General features: G+C 39.6%; 1 protein-coding gene across 1 annotated transcript in view; it reads left to right on the top strand.

Annotated features, from left to right (window-relative positions):
- Positions 1-1240: 1240 nt before the first annotated feature.
- Positions 1241-15754, top strand: part of HCFC2 (host cell factor C2) — a 45421-nt gene continuing 30907 nt past the window's right edge. Inside the window, exons 1-4 of the mRNA XM_055575033.1 lie at positions 1241-1431; positions 3120-3268; positions 4644-4804; positions 15490-15698. Of these exons, the coding sequence (XP_055431008.1) occupies positions 1269-1431; positions 3120-3268; positions 4644-4804; positions 15490-15698 (682 nt within the window). The 5' untranslated portion in view covers positions 1241-1268. The remainder of the gene's footprint in view (positions 1432-3119; positions 3269-4643; positions 4805-15489; positions 15699-15754) is intronic.

Here is a 15754-nt window from a genome sequence, read left to right as displayed (position 1 = left end):
GAACTGAATTCCCCCCCACCCCCCACCACCCCAGCCCCCCCTCTCCCCAGCGCCCCCCTCCCCGGCCCAAGACTTTGAGTGTGGTTCTTTATAGGACCAGATCACAAGGCAGCCCAGACTTAAAAGGGTTACTTATGACTGCATTCAGAGGAAGTATGGTATAGTGGCTAGGGGTTGGTGCTCTGGAATCAGAAGTTGTGCCTTTGAATCCTGGCCCTACTTCTTCTCTGCTGTGGGCCCATGAGAAAATTACTTTTCTGTACCTCATTTCTCCATTCACTAAAAGGAGAAAACAGTACCCACTTCACTGGATTGTTGGGAGAATCATGAGTTAACACATAAGGCAAGGAGGACAGTGCTTGTCAATTAAACACCCTCAAACGTCTGACAACAATAAAACAGAAATCTATTCATAACCTCCCATCTGCTTAAACAAAACAACTTTCGCGGCTCACCTTTCCTAAACTTCTTGGCATGGCACCCTCCAAATCTGATCTGCCCTATTTGTCTTGGCAAGCTTAGCTCCGGTCTTCCTCCAGAGTTAGCTACAGCGGGCACGCGGCGCTCGCAGACGCTCGGTCGTGGTCCAGATTCCCTCCTGCTCTCAGACCGGCTCCCCTTACCCCACACGCCCGATCACCCCCGCCCGCCTCCCCTACCCCTCATTACCCCCGCCCGGGTCGCCCCATGCCCCCGCCTTCGTGGGCATCCTCGCCGCCCTTGCGGCGCCTGGGCACGCATGTCACGCCCTCTGCGGAGACCAACTCCCCTCTCCTCTCGCCCCGCTCCCGGCACTTCAAAACCTCTAAGTGAGCTTTTCTCTTGCTGTGCTGTCATTGTTTAAAGGGTCTGACTCGCTTGCACATCCTAGATGCTCAGTTAAGTAACCGTAAAGGGAAACGGTCTATCTTCTCCTGCAAACACAAAACTGGAGGTACTGGGTGGGGAGGGGAGACTGGTCAGCAGGAAATTTCCTTCCATCCTAAAATCCGTTGCCCCTGGTGCCCAGACCAGACACGTCGCCCGGGGGTAGGGGCGGTACTCCCTTCCAGTACTTCGCCCCCCACCCTGCCCCGCCCCGCTCCGCTCCTCACAGCCTTCCAGCCTTGCTCTGGACCCCCGCGGTCACATGACCATCATCCCCCCACCTTGGGGTACCGTCCCCCGCCCCAAGCGCACAGCTGGAGGCCGGTCCCCGCCCTCCCCCGGGAGCAGCGGCGCCGGAGCGGGCGCGGTGCATTGTGGGCAGAGGGGCGGGGGTTGGGAAGATGGCGGCTCCCAGCCTCCTCAACTGGAGGCGGGTTTCTTCCTTCACGGGGCCGGTCCCCCGCGCCCGGCACGGACACCGAGCGGTGGCCATCCGGGAGCTGATGATCATCTTTGGAGGGGGCAACGAGGGCATCGCGGATGAGCTGCACGTCTACAACACCGGTAGGCGCGGCGGCGGTTCTTCGGCCCCTCCTGCGGGAGCCGTGGAGGGGGAGGGGAGACGAGGCGGCGGCCGCGGCCCTGACAGCTGTCACCGCCGGGTCACTGCCTTCTCCGACCGGCGGCAAGGAGTGCAGCTCGGCCGGGTGGCCCCGCTCCCGCAGCGTCCCGGGCCGTAGCTCCGTTTCCCCGGGTTCCCCTCGGGCGAAACCGGCCCCGGAGCGGGGCGCGCCGGCCCTCTGGCAGACGGCCGTGGACACCCCCCTCCCGGCCCGCGCCAACGCTGCTGGCGGACGTAGGCGAGAGAGACAGTTTCCACCCGCCTGGGCCTCTTGCCGAAGTCTCGCCCACTTCGGTGCCCCGAGATCCCTCCCTGTCAAAACCCAACTCCAAACCAGCGCTCCTCGGGGCCTTTCCTGTCTTTGCTTTCCTTCCTTCGTAGGAAGAGAATATAGTGGAAATGAGGAGGGAAAAGGAAAGGCCTTCTGGTACTTTCACCCCCAGTTGAGCCCCGTATCTGGCAGGTGGCAGTCAAGATATTTACCCCGTTTTCAGCGCTCTTAACTGGCGGGGAAGTGGTTCGTGGCTGAGACCGGCGCCTGGGTCTGCGCAGTTGGGTGTGTGTGCCCAAGCTCAGCCGTTTGGCGCTCGGCGATCTGGGAGGGCCGTCGGCTTCAGCACCGCTGCGGATGAGAAATGCCTTGGGCCGCGGAGGCCCTTGCCCTTGAGTACCTCTGTGGAATATAAGGGAGGTTGGAATTTCATTTTTTTCCCACTTGTAAATGCGCCAACTGTCATAAGAAAGCTGTTTTCTTGGTGTAACGTTAATTGCGGAGTTTCAGATCAACGTCGCGGTCCGTAACTTTTCTCTGGCCGAATAGCTTAATTGTAGCGGTCATTTAGAAATTAATAAAATGGTGGAGTAGGAGAAATTTTTTATTTTCTCACCTTCTCCTACTTCTGGCACCCCAGCCTAAAAAGTTAGAAAGTTAATCGGTACTTCGGTAGAATGTGAAAATCTTGGCTTTGAAGTTAAGTTAGACCCAGTTTGAATTTTGCTCTGCCAGTTGCTTAGGATCCGCGCTAAAGTTAACCTAAGTGTCAAATTTTTCACTTGTAAAATGGAGAGGATGATACTCCCCAGGTAGGGTTTTTGTTGAGAAATTAAATGATATATAGATCAAGGTTTTTCAGCAGCATGTCTATTGACATTTGAACCGGATAATTTTTGGTTTTAGGGGGCTTTACTGTGCATTGGGCTTCCCTGATGGCTCAGACGGTAAAGAATTGGCCTGCAATGCGGAGACCTGGGTTCAGTCACTGGGTTGAGAAGGTCCCCTGGAGGAGAGCATGGCAACCCACTCCAATATTCTTGCCTGGAGAATCCCCATGCACAGAGGAGCCTGGCTGGCTACAGTCCATGGTGTCGCAGAGTCAGACACGACTGAGCGACTAAGCACACGGGTACTGTGCACTGTAAGATGTTTGGCAGTCCCAGTCCTCTACCCACTAGCTGCTAGTAGTACTCCCGCCCGTCCACTTATGACAGCTAAAAAATTTTTATTTGTCCCTGACCGGGCAAAATCATTTCCAATTAAGAACCACTGATATAAACGATCCTTATAAAAGTACATACTCATAGTTTATGATAACTTTATTATAATTGGTTTTCATTTTATTTTGGCTACTAGTTACAAATCAGTGGTTCCTACCAGCTGTTAGAGGAGACATCCCTCCAGGTTGCGCTGCCCATGGATTTGTCTGTGATGGTACCAGAATTTTAGTATTTGGGGGAATGGTTGAATATGGAAGATACAGCAATGAGTTATATGAGTTACAAGTAAGTGTATTTCAAATTTATTATCTCAGACTGAAATGTTAATAATGATATTGCTCTTAATTCTTTGAAAGATTGCAAAATATTTCATTAACATGCTGAAGATAAGTGTGAGCTCCACATTTTATAGCTTCAAGGAAAACGTTTCCACTTCACTAAAAAGCCAAAGTTTCTAATGTAATTCTTTTTCCAATACCCAGTGCAACATTTGTAACATTAAGATATCTGTTACTTAGCGTCAGTTGTACAAGTTATATTTGGGCTTTTGTATTTTAGCGCAGTCTTTCTTAAGCTTTAACCTGCAACAGAAGCAGGGGGCGGGTTTGTGAAAACAGATTGCTGAGCCCCGCTCTCAGAATTTCTGAATCAGTATTGTCTACAGAGAATTTGCATTCCTACTAAATTCACACCTGTCGCTGCTGATCCCCAGACCATACCTTTTGGAAAACTTCTGCCTTAGTTATAAAAATTGTTCCTCTAACACTAATAATCCCCGCACCCCCCGCCCCAGCAATGCATACAAAAGAGGTAACAGTTTCAGATAGCCTTCCAAATTTGATTCTCCAATGAACCGGACTCAGAGCCCACTGTGACAGCCCTGACTAATTTTTATTCCTAAACTGTGCCTGTATTCCCAAGGCTGTGATCATGAGGGTGTTTGGTAGTTGGCAGATGTAGATGGATTATGCCTGTTTATAAGCAGTTCATTTCAAAAAATTTAAATCCATGACTAGAGAGTAAGTTTTGGAGTTTGGTTTGTTAAATGATCTTTACATTGGACTTCCCTAGCAGGCCAGTGGTTAAGACTCTGCATTTCCACTGCAGGGAGCACAGGTTCTGTCCCTGGTTGGGGAACTAAGATCCCACATGCCCTGTGGTGTGGCCAAGAAAAAAAAGTTGTTTTTTATGATCTTTATGTTTATTTAAAGATTAAAATATATACCATTCATGGATTAACTAATTTCAAAAGGTGAGAGTACATAAATTACATGTAATCTTAAAGTTGTAAATAATTTTGAATACCTTATTTGGAAAATATTGGGTTGGCCAAAAGTTTGTTTGAGTTTCCCCATGATGTGTTGCTGAAAAACTCTAACAAACTTTTTGGTTAACCCAATATTTTATGATTACTAGTGTTAATGATTATTAGCTTAGTTTGCCATTGTGGAAAGCTGTGAATATGGAAGACTAGACTGATTTTCTGTTGGAACACTCATTTTAATTTCAGAATTTATTTGGTTATTTGTCATTTGTCCCCAAAGTAGTTTATTGAAGCCTTCTGATTGGATTCAGATTAAAATGTATTGGTATGATATTTTAGTATTTTAACAGGAATGTTTCATGATTTTGTCTGAGTGTATCTATGCTTTTTTTTTAGGCAAGTCGTTGGTTATGGAAAAAAGTGAAACCCCATCCCCCTTCTTCTGGTTTACCTCCTTGTCCTCGACTGGGACATAGCTTCTCTTTATATGGTAACAAATGCTATTTGTTTGGTGGCCTGGCAAATGAAAGTGAAGATTCGAACAATAATGTTCCCAGGTATGCCAGCACTTTTTCAGATCAAATGTTTATTTTATGATTTAGATTAAGAACATGTAATTTCTTCCATCTTTAATTATTAAAAGCAATGTAGCTTATCCCTTTGCATTTGAACCTAACAGTGAACAAATTTGTGTCCATTTGTGATTTTTCCTTAGTCCCTGGAGTATATCAATTTTCAAAACTGTGCCTTTTTTAATCAAATCATCTAACTAAATTGGTATTAATATAACTGCTTGTGGCAGTTATATTGTATATGTTGAGCCATAATGTGTTTTAGTTGTTGTAAGTAATAATGAAAAGTAACAAATGGTTATTTACAAATTATATTTCTCTGGGAATTTGGTGACAAAAATCTGAATATCAAATGAAGGCCATCATTTCCACTTTTCACATAAGGAGCTGTTCACACAAGCAAATACCTTTAGAACCACTCCTCTTCTTTTTTCGAACAGAATTAATCACTGCCTCTTTTCTTTTTGCATAATGTTTTGATCACATGGTCATTATAGCATTCAGGATTTGGAGGTTTAGAGTCCACAAGGCTGTTTTCTGATTCACTGCTTACCATGTATGTGTCCTTTAGTGGAAATAATCTAAGCCTGTTTTCCTTCACTGTGAATGAGAGTGATTAAATCCAGTGTCATTGTGGTTGCTAAATAAGATCATTGGCATAATTTTCAAAGCACTTTCAAGTTGCCATCAGCAATATCAGTAGTTGTCATCACCATTATTAATGTGTCTTTTTATCTACATTAGATTGATTTTAGAGCCTTACCTTTTTTTCCTTACAAACTTAAAAAAAATAACATACGTTAAAACTACGTAAAAAATTTGGAAACTAGAGAAAAAGAGGGAAAAAAATGTATCCCCCACACTAATCCAGATACTTTTAGTACATGTCTTTTTTCATTTTTCCATTAAACAGATTTATTTTGAGATACTGACTTGTGAACTTCAAGGAAATCAGACAATGTAGAAAGTTCTTTTTCGCAGGATCCCTATTCCCCAACATAGGAAGAAACACATAATTCAATTTGATGTGTATGTTTTGGGACCTTTTTCATATAACACATTGTATTAGTCAGTTTTTTACATGTTAAGGGTAAGCTTCTCAAGTTTATGCTGCTTGAGAGAATAACTAGATACATGTGATGCTTTTTAAAGCCTTGATTAAAGCCAGCACATTCATTTCTGTTGACATTCCATTGTTCGAAGCAAGCTGTAAGGCCAAGACCTGAGTAGGTGATGCAAGGATACATGTTTTGCTTTCTGGGAGAAGGGACTTGGGAGTATTAATCTGATTCTACTCTTTTTTTTTTTTTTTTTTTTTAATAAAGTGAGAGCTTTCCTTTTGCTTTATGACTTTGAGTGTTTACTTGTTTGGGTTTTTTTGTTTGTTTTTTTACCTTTAATAATATATGTTTGGGTGAACTCCGGGAGTTGGTGATGGACAGGGAGGCCTGGCGTGCTGTGATTCTTGGGGTCACAAAGAGTCGGACACGACTGAGCCACTGAACTGAATATATGTTTACATGGCAGTAGATATGGATTGGCCTGTTATTAACAGTGGAAAAGTATTCTGAGTTATGCAAATTATCTAACCATTCCCCTACAGATGGACAGTTAAATATTTCCATTTTGCTATTATAGTTTTTGCATAATGTGAATTTTTTTGTAGGATTGATACTTATGAATGGAATTGGGAAGGAGATGGTGGTGATCAAAGGATACATTTTAACTTTGTTCAGTTCAGTTCAGTTCGTCACTGAGTCCTGTCTGACTCTCTGCGACCCCATGAACCACAGCACCCCAGGCCTCCTTGTCCATCACCAACTCCCAGAGTTTACCCAAACTCATGTCCATTGAGTTGGTGATGCCATCCAACCATCTCATCCTCTGTCGTCCACTTCTCCTCCTGCCTTCAATCTTTTCCAACATCCGGGTCTTTTCAAATGAGTCAGCTCTTTGCATCAGGTGGCCAAAATATTGGAGTTTCAGCTTCAACATCATTCCTTCCAGTGAACACGCAGGACTGATTTCCTTTAGGAAGGACTGGTTGGATCCCCTTGCAGTCCAAGGGACTCTCAAGAGTCTTCTCCAACACCACAGTTCAAAAGCATCAATTCTCTGCACTCAGCTTTCTTTATAGTCCAACTCTCACATCCATACATGACCACAGGAAAAACCATAGCCTTGACTAGACAGACCTTTGTTGACAAAGTAATGTCTCTGCTTTTGAATATGCTATCTAGGTTGGTCATAACTTTCCTTCCAAGAAGGAAGCGTCTTTTAATTTCATGGCTGCAGTCACCATCTGTAGTGATTTTGGAGCCCCCCAAAATAAAGTCAGCCACTGTTTCCCCATCTATTTGCCATGAAGTGATGGGACCAGATGCCATGATCTTAGTTTTCTGAATGTTGAGCTTTAAGCCAACTTTTTCACTCTCCTCTTTCACTTTCATCAAGAGGCTCTTTAGTTCCTCTTCACTTTCTGCCATAAGGGTGGTGTCATCTGCGTATCTGAGTTTTTGATATTTCTCCCGGCAATCTTGATTCCAGCTTGTGCTTCTTCCAGCCCAGCGTTTCTCATGATGTACTCTGCATAGAAGTTAAATAAGCAGAGTGACAATATACAGCCTTGATGTACTCCTTTTCCTATTTGGAACCAGTCTGTTGTTTCATGTCCAGTTCCAACTGTTGCTTCCTGACCTGCGTACAAATTTCTCAAGAGGCAGGTCAGGTGGCCTGGTATTTCCATCGCTTGAAGAATTTTCCAGTTTGTTGTGATCCACAGTCAAAGGCTTTGGCATAGTCAATAAAGCAGAAATAGATGTTTTTCTGGAACTCTGTTGCTTTTTCAGTGATCCAGCGGATGTTGGCAATTTGTTCTCTGGTTCCTCTGCCTTTTCTAAAACCAGCTTGAACATCTGGAAGTTCACGGTTCATGTATTGTTGAAGCCTGGCTTGGAGAATTTTGAGCATTACTTTACTAGCATATGATATGAATGCAATTGTGCAGTAGTTTGAGCATTCTTTGGCATTGCCTTTCTTTGGAATTGGAATGAAAACTGATCTTTTTCAGTCCTGTGGCCACTGCTGAGTTTTCCAAATTTGCTGACATATTGAGTGCAGCACTTTGACAGCATCATCTTTTAGGATTTGAAATAGCTCAACTGGAATTCCATCACCTCCTCTAGCTTTGTTTGTAGTGATGCTTCCTAAGGCCCACTTGACTTCACATTCTAGGATGTCTGGCTCTAGGTGAGTGATCACACCTTCGTGATTATCTGGGTCATGAAGATTTTTTTTGTATAGTTCTTCTGTGTATTTTTGCTTCTTCTTAATATCTTCTGCTTCTGTTAGGTCCATATGATTTCTGTCCTTTATTGAGCCCATTTTTGCATGAAATGTTCCCTTGGTATCTCTAATTTTCTTGAAGAGATCTCTCAGTTCAGTTCAGTTCAGTCGCTCAATCGTGTCCTACTCTTTGCGACCCCATGAATCGCAGCACGCCAGGCCTCCCTGTCCATCACCAGCTCCCAGAGTTCACTCAGACTCACATCCATGGAGTCAGTAATGCCATCCAGCCATCTCATCCGCTGTCGTCCCCTTCTCCTCCTGCCCCCAATCCCTCCCAGCATCAGAGTCTTTTTCCAATGAATCAACTCTTCGCATGAGGTGGCCAAAGTACTGGAGTTTCAGCTTTAGCATCATTCCTTCCAAAGAAATCCCAGGGCTGATCTCCTTCAGAATGGACTGGTTGGATCTCCTTGCAGTCCAAGGGACTCTCAAGAGTCTTCTCCAACACCACAGTTCAAAAGCATCAATTCTTCGGCGCTCAGCCTTCTTCACAGTCCAACTCTCACATCCACACATGACCACAGGAAAAACCATAGCCTTGACTAGACGAACCTTTGTTGGCAAAGTAGTGTCTCTGCTTTTGAATAGGCTGTCTAGGTTGGTCATAACTTTCCTTCCAAGGAATAAGCGTCTTTTAATTTCATGGCTGCAGTCACCATCTGCAGTGATTTAGCATGTATCAAATGTTTTTTCCTTTTTATTGTTGAATAATACTCCATTGTACTGATATGTCAGATTTTATTTATCTGTCATCAGTTGATAGACATTTGAATTGTTTCCAATTCAGGGCTCTTATAATAATGCTGTTATCATTTGTCTACAAGTCTTTCTATGGATATGTATTCATTGCTCTTGATTAGATACCTAGTAATAGAACTGATGAGGCATGTGGGAAATTTATATTTAACTTTTAAGCACTACTGGACTGTTTTCCAGTGACTACCATTTTACCTTCCCACCAGCAGTGTATAAGGGTTTCAAATTTTCCACATCCTTGCTAACATTTGTTATTGTCTGTTTTTTTGACTGTAGCCAACCTAGTGGGTATAAGGTCATGTCTTATGGTTTTGGTTTGCATTTCCCTATTGACCAATGATGTTGAGTTTCTTTTCATGAGCTTTTTAACCATTTATATATCTTCTTTGGTGAAATTTCTGTTCAAATCTTTGTTCATTTTAAAATTAAATTGTTTGATATAGATGGCCAATAGGCACAAGAAAAGGTGCTGAACCTTGCTAATTATTAGAGAAGTGCAAATTAGAATAACATTCAGGTACCCCCTCACACTGGTCAGAATGGCCATCATTAAAAAGTCTACAAATAACAAATGCTCTAGAGGGTATGGAGAAGAGGAAACTCTCCTACACTGTTGATGGGAATATGAATTGGTATAGCCACTATGGAAAACAGTATGGAAGTTTCTAAAAAAACTAAAAGTTGTCATATGATCCAACAATCCCACTCCTGGGCATTTTTCCAGAAAAAAATATAATTCAAAAAGATACATTGCACACCTATGTTCATAGCAGCACAGTTCACAATACCCAAGGCATGGAAACAACCTAAATGTCCACAGACAGATGGATGAATAAAGAAGATGTAGTACATATATACAGTGGAATACTGCTCGGCCATAAAAAAGAAGGAAATACTGCTATTTGCAATAACATGGATAGACCTAGAGATGATCATACTCAGTGAAGTAAGTCAAAAAGAGAAAGACAAATACCATATAATATCACTTATATGTGGAATCTAATATATGATACAAATAAACTTATTTATGAAACAGAATTCGACTCACAGACATAGAGAACAGGCTTGTGGTTGCCATGGGGGAGGGAGGGATTGAGAGTTTCAGGTTAGCAGGTGCAAACTGTCATATAGAGCTGGGTGAACAACAAGGTTCTGCTGTGTAGCACAGGGAACTATATTCAGTATCCTGTGATAAACCATCATAGAAAGGAATATAAAAAAGAATGTATATAGATATGTGTAACTGAGTCACTTTGCTGTACAACAGAAATTAATATAACATTGTAAATCAACTATACTTCAATAAAATAAATTTAAAAAATAAAATTTAGTTGCTTGTATTCTTATTATTGAGTTGTAAGACTTCTTTATATATTCTAGATACAAGTTTTTTTAAAAAAAATCAAATATATGATTTGCAAATATGGATTATGCTTTTAGCATCCTTTTTAAGAACTGTTTGCCTGTCTTCAAGGTCATAAAGATTTGTTCCTCTATTTTGTTCTAAAAGTTCTATAGTTTTATCCTTTACATTTATATCTGTGATTCTTTTTGAGGTAATTTTTATGCCTGAAGTTACTGAGTAAATTCATCCTTTTACATACGGCTATTCAATTTTCCCAACACTATTCATTGTAAAGATTACCCTTTTCTCATTATATTGTTTTGGCATCTTTGTTGACTATCAATTGACCATAAATGTAAGAGTTTATTTGTAGACTTCTAATTCTGTTCCACTGATCTATATTTCTGGTCTTATGCCAGTACCACATTGTCTTAGTTACTGTAGCTTTGTAGTAAGTTTTGAAATAGGAAGATCTAAGTTTTCAAATTTTATTCTTTTTTCAAGAATGTTTTCGCTATTCTGAATCCTTTGCATTTCTGTGTAAATTTTAGGATCATCTTGCCAGTTTCTGCAAAAAGTTCTCCTAAGATTTTGATAGGGAATATATCAATATTTGGAGAGTTTCTATCTTATTAGTATTGAGTCTTCTAGTCTATAAACATAGAATGTCTCTGCATTTATATAGATCTTTAGGTTGTTGGTCAGCAATGTTTTCAGATTTTCAATGTACTAATCTCGATCTTATTTTGTTAAATTTATTTTTCATCTTTTATTGTTTTTGACATTGTGACTAGATTTGGCTTCTTAATTTCATTTTTGGATTGTTCATTGCTGCTGCTGCTAAGTCGCTTCAGTCGTGTCTGACTCTGTGCGACCCCATAGATGGCAGCCCACCAGGCTCCCCTGTCCCTGGGATTCTCCAGGCAAGAACAAGGGAGTGGGCTGCCATTTCCTTCTCCAATGTATGAAAGTGAAAAGTGAAAGTGAAGTCACTCAGTCGTGTCTGACCGCCATGGACTGCAGCCTACCAGGGCTCCTGCGTCCATGGGATTTGCCAGGCAAGAGTACTGGAGTGGGGTGCCATTGCCTTCATTGCTAGCATATAGAAATAAAGTTGGTCTCTCTCTACTGATCTTGACCAGTACATTGATCTTGTATCAAGTGACAAGATTTCATTATTCTAATCATATTTTCATGGATTACAGGTTTTCTTTTTATTACTGTTTTTTATATGTTCTACATATCTATATGTTATAAATAATATTTTCCAAGTCTTTTGTTTGCTCCCCCCCTTTTAAGAGTTTTCCTTTTTCCTTTATCAAGTATGATGATATATATATTTTAATGGCTTTCTGGCTCTGTGTCTTGCTTATTAAGAAGACTTTCCTATCCCAAAACTATAAAAATAATTTTTCTAAAAAAAAAAAAAAAAAAAAAAAATAATTTTTCTATCATTTTTTTCTAGTACATTCACAGTTTTGCTTTTTATGTTTAAAATGTTAATGCACTTGCAATATATTTTTGTAGCTTTTTACTTTTTCTTCTGATTGAATTTTCGGCTCTCCCACAACCATTTGTTAAATAAGCCAATCTTCTTCCACCTCCCCACTGTTTTGAAGTCCCATCTCTGTCATATCTTAATTCTCATTGAAATGGGTCTTTTTCTAGTCTCTCCACCCCAGGGGTTACGAACTACTCTTTGTATGTAAAATTTGGCTTACTGCCTGTTTTTGCTAGTAAGTTTCATTGGAACACAGCCATTCCTGTTTATATACATGTTGTCTCTGGCTGCTTTCTTATTAAAAGAACAGAGTAGAATTGAACTTACGATATATAAAGTCTAAAATATTTACTATCTAGCTCTTTATAGAAAAATATTATCAGCTTTTATTCTAAACTCTATATTCTGTTTCATTAATATACTTAATATTTACCTATCATTAAGTGATGTTTGCTATAAGCTTCCATTATATGCCTTTGGTCAGATTAAGGAAGCTTTTTAAAAAAAAAAAGTTATATATATATATATATATATATATATATATATATATATGAAGTATGTTGTTGTTCAGTCACTGAATCATGTCCAATTCTTTACTTGTTTATGAAATATCATGTCATGTGCCTTGTGCTCAGTTGTGTCCAACTCTTTGACCCCACGGACTGTAACCTGCCAGGCTCCTTTGTGGATGGGATTATGAAGGATAGTTGGATAATATTATATAAGTTTTAAGTGTACAATATAGTGATTCACAAGTTTTTAAGGTTATACTCCATTTATAGTTGTTACAAAATATTGGCTATATTCTTTGTGTTATACAATATATTCTTGTAGCTTATTTTATACCTAATAGTTTGTACCTCTTCATCCCCTCCCTCTATGCCTCCTCCCTTCCCTCTCTCCACTGGTAACCATTACTTTGTCCTTTATATCTGTGAGTCTGTTTCTTTTTTGTTATACTTAGTAGTTTGTTGTATTTTTTTAAGTTCCTGTATATAAGGAAGTTTTCTTAAATCTGTAGTTTGATAATTCATTTTTTTCTCTTTTTAACCAAAAGTGTATGTTGAGCATAATTAAAAATTTTTTTCAAATGGAAAATTTTGTTATTATCACTAATATCTAGTTTCATTATGCTCAATTAAAAAAATATGGTCTGTGGAGTTTCTTCTTTTTAGTGATTATTTTTGTGGTCTATTTCACAGTCATTTTTTGTAACTATTCCATAGTTGTTCATAGGATCATGAGTTCTTGACTGTTCTTAAAAGGTTCTTTATTAAATCAGTGTCTTAAATTATTATTCAAAACTGTTTTATGCTGTAGATCTTGGTCATATCAGCTTCTGAATGACATGTTAAAATCTCCCAGTGTGATTGTGAATTTGTGTTTTGTTCCTTATATATATATATAATTTCAACCTGTGTATATTATTTTGTTACAAACTTACCTTTCGTAAATAGAACTAACAGTTAATTAGTATGAACTGTTTACAGCATACTGGCTGGCATTCATTCTGACCTGTTTAAATCTATGCCATATCAGTTGTTAAATAGTTTTATTATCATCCTTGCTATGCTTCCTTGGTGGCTCAGCTCGTAAAGAATCCACCTGCAATGTGGGAGACCTGGGTTTGATCCCTGGGTTGGGAAGATCCCTAGGAGAAGGGAAAGGCTACCCACTAAAGTATTCTGGCCTGGAGAATTTCATGGACTGTATAGTCCTTGGAGTCACAGAGTCAGACATATCTGAGCGGCTTTCACTTTCACTTGTTGTTAATAACTTATAGTTGGATTTGGGGTTCTTTTGATTCCTCTACACATTCCCTACCTTGAAGAGACTTTGTCTTATAATCAGGAAGTTTTTTCCTGCCCATGTAATTTTATGTCTTCTATAAACTCTGCTTGTTGTTGCTTCTCCATACCCCTTTCTCTACCTTTGTAGATTTGTAAAAGCTGTGATGAGGGTGAATATTTGTGTAAGTGTATTTATGTAATTTTTATTTCCTGTTCTGTGAACTGCCTATTTATACCTTTTACCTATGTCTATTGTGTGATTGGTTATTATCTTGATTTCTTGATTTTATGGATCTTTATATTAAGAAAATTTAATCTCTTTTCTGTGGTGTATACTAAATTGTTTTCAGTTTTTTTTCTCTTCACATTGTTTATAGTTGTTTTTTCCCTATCCTATCTCTATAGATTATGCTTTTTTTCTCATCTTCCTTTTTCTTGATTTATTGGTTTTTTCTGATTCATTCTTCTAATGATTTGAAAATTACACATATTTCTGTGCTTCCTTTTGTTGCTTGGAAATTATCACGCACATTTAAACCAAAGATACCTTTTCATCTTTGGAAATAGATTGTCTTTATTTGTAGCCTTTTTTGGCTTACTCCCTTTTTTCTGTTTTGTAGCATTGTGAATCTTATTCCAAATGACAATAATGTTAAGAAATTAATTTTTTGATTAGTCTTCCTCAGTGATTAGACCTCACAACCACAGTTATCAACATCAATTTAAATTTAATTATAAATTACTAGTTTATTTGTACAACCATTTCTTTTATTCAGTGTATTCTTTCTTGTATTTCTTTTTATTTTTCATGGATGATCTAGAATCATTTTTTCGTAAAACAAATTATATGGCTAAACTTTGAAGGTTTATATGTTCTGAAATGTTTAATTTTGCCTTCATACTTGAGTAATAATTTGATTACTCAATTTATTGAGAAATAGATTCCTATGAAAATCATTTTGCTGAAAACATAGAAAACATCCATGTCACAGATGAGAAGTCTGATGCCAATTTCTAGGATAAAAAAGCTATGTAGGACATTGCTATGACATTATAGAGTGAAAATTTATAAAGAAAAAAAAGTTGCAAAGCAACATTTGTAGCATACCTTGCTTATACGTATGTAGCTATCCATAGAGAGAGAGGTCTTAAAGGGTATTTACTAACTATTGTCAGTAGTGATTGTTCTGGTTATCTAGTACCATATAATAAATTGCCCCAAAAGTTAGTGATGGAAAATAGCAACCATTTTATTGTGTCCATGGATTCTGTCCTTTGAAAATTCATACGGGAGACATCAGTGATGGCTAGGCCCTCAGATGGGAAGGCTTGAATGGGCACTCCCATGTCTGATGCCTCAGCTGGGATGGCTGAAGGATGGGCTCAACTAGGACTGTCATCCTGTGTGCCTGCGTGTGTCCTGTTCGGATGGTGGTTTTCTGACAGTTGATCATGGAGGTTCAGGATTCCGAATGCAAGTGTTCAGTGGTGAAGCTGCATTGGCCTTCTGTGACTCAGCCCCAGAAGTCACATGGTGTCATTTCACTATACTCTATTAATTAAAGCAGTCGCAACCTACCCAGCACCAAGGGGAGTGGACATAAACCCTACTTGCTGTAGGGAAGAAGGTCAGGGAATTTGAGGCTATGTTTTAAAACCATCATGGTATTGTCATGGACACGAGTGTTGGCTGTATGGTGACAGGTTTTTTTAATCTCTTCTGTTCACTGTGGATCCCCACAAGAGTGCCTGGTACACAGTAATGTTTGATAAATAGCATTGAATGAATGAGTTATGGGGTTTCTGCTCTCCTAATATTTTTCTATACTGTATGACTTTTTCACAGTAAGCATATATTATTTTTATAAATAAAAAGCAAATAAAAGGTATATATTATATTAATGTTTTAATTTTTTTCATTATATCCTAGATATTTAAATGACTTCTATGAGTTGGAGCTACAGCATGGTTCTGGTGTTGTGGGTTGGAGCATTCCAGTGACTAAAGGGATTGTGCCTTCTCCAAGAGAATCCCACACAGCTGTTATATATTGCAAAAGAGATTCTGGAAGTCCTAAAATGTATGTTTTTGGTGGAATGTGTGGAGCTCGCCTGGATGATCTATGGCAACTTGACTTAGGTGAGCTTAAGTTGATTCAGGCTTAGAAATTCATTATGATTGATAAAGGCAAATAT

Source organism: Bubalus kerabau, chromosome 1 (genome assembly GCF_029407905.1).
Source record: "Bubalus kerabau isolate K-KA32 ecotype Philippines breed swamp buffalo chromosome 1, PCC_UOA_SB_1v2, whole genome shotgun sequence".
NCBI classification, from domain to species: domain Eukaryota; kingdom Metazoa; phylum Chordata; class Mammalia; order Artiodactyla; family Bovidae; genus Bubalus; species Bubalus kerabau.
The sequence above is the reverse complement of the archived record's forward strand: the minus strand, read 5'-3'. Positions and strand labels throughout refer to the sequence as shown.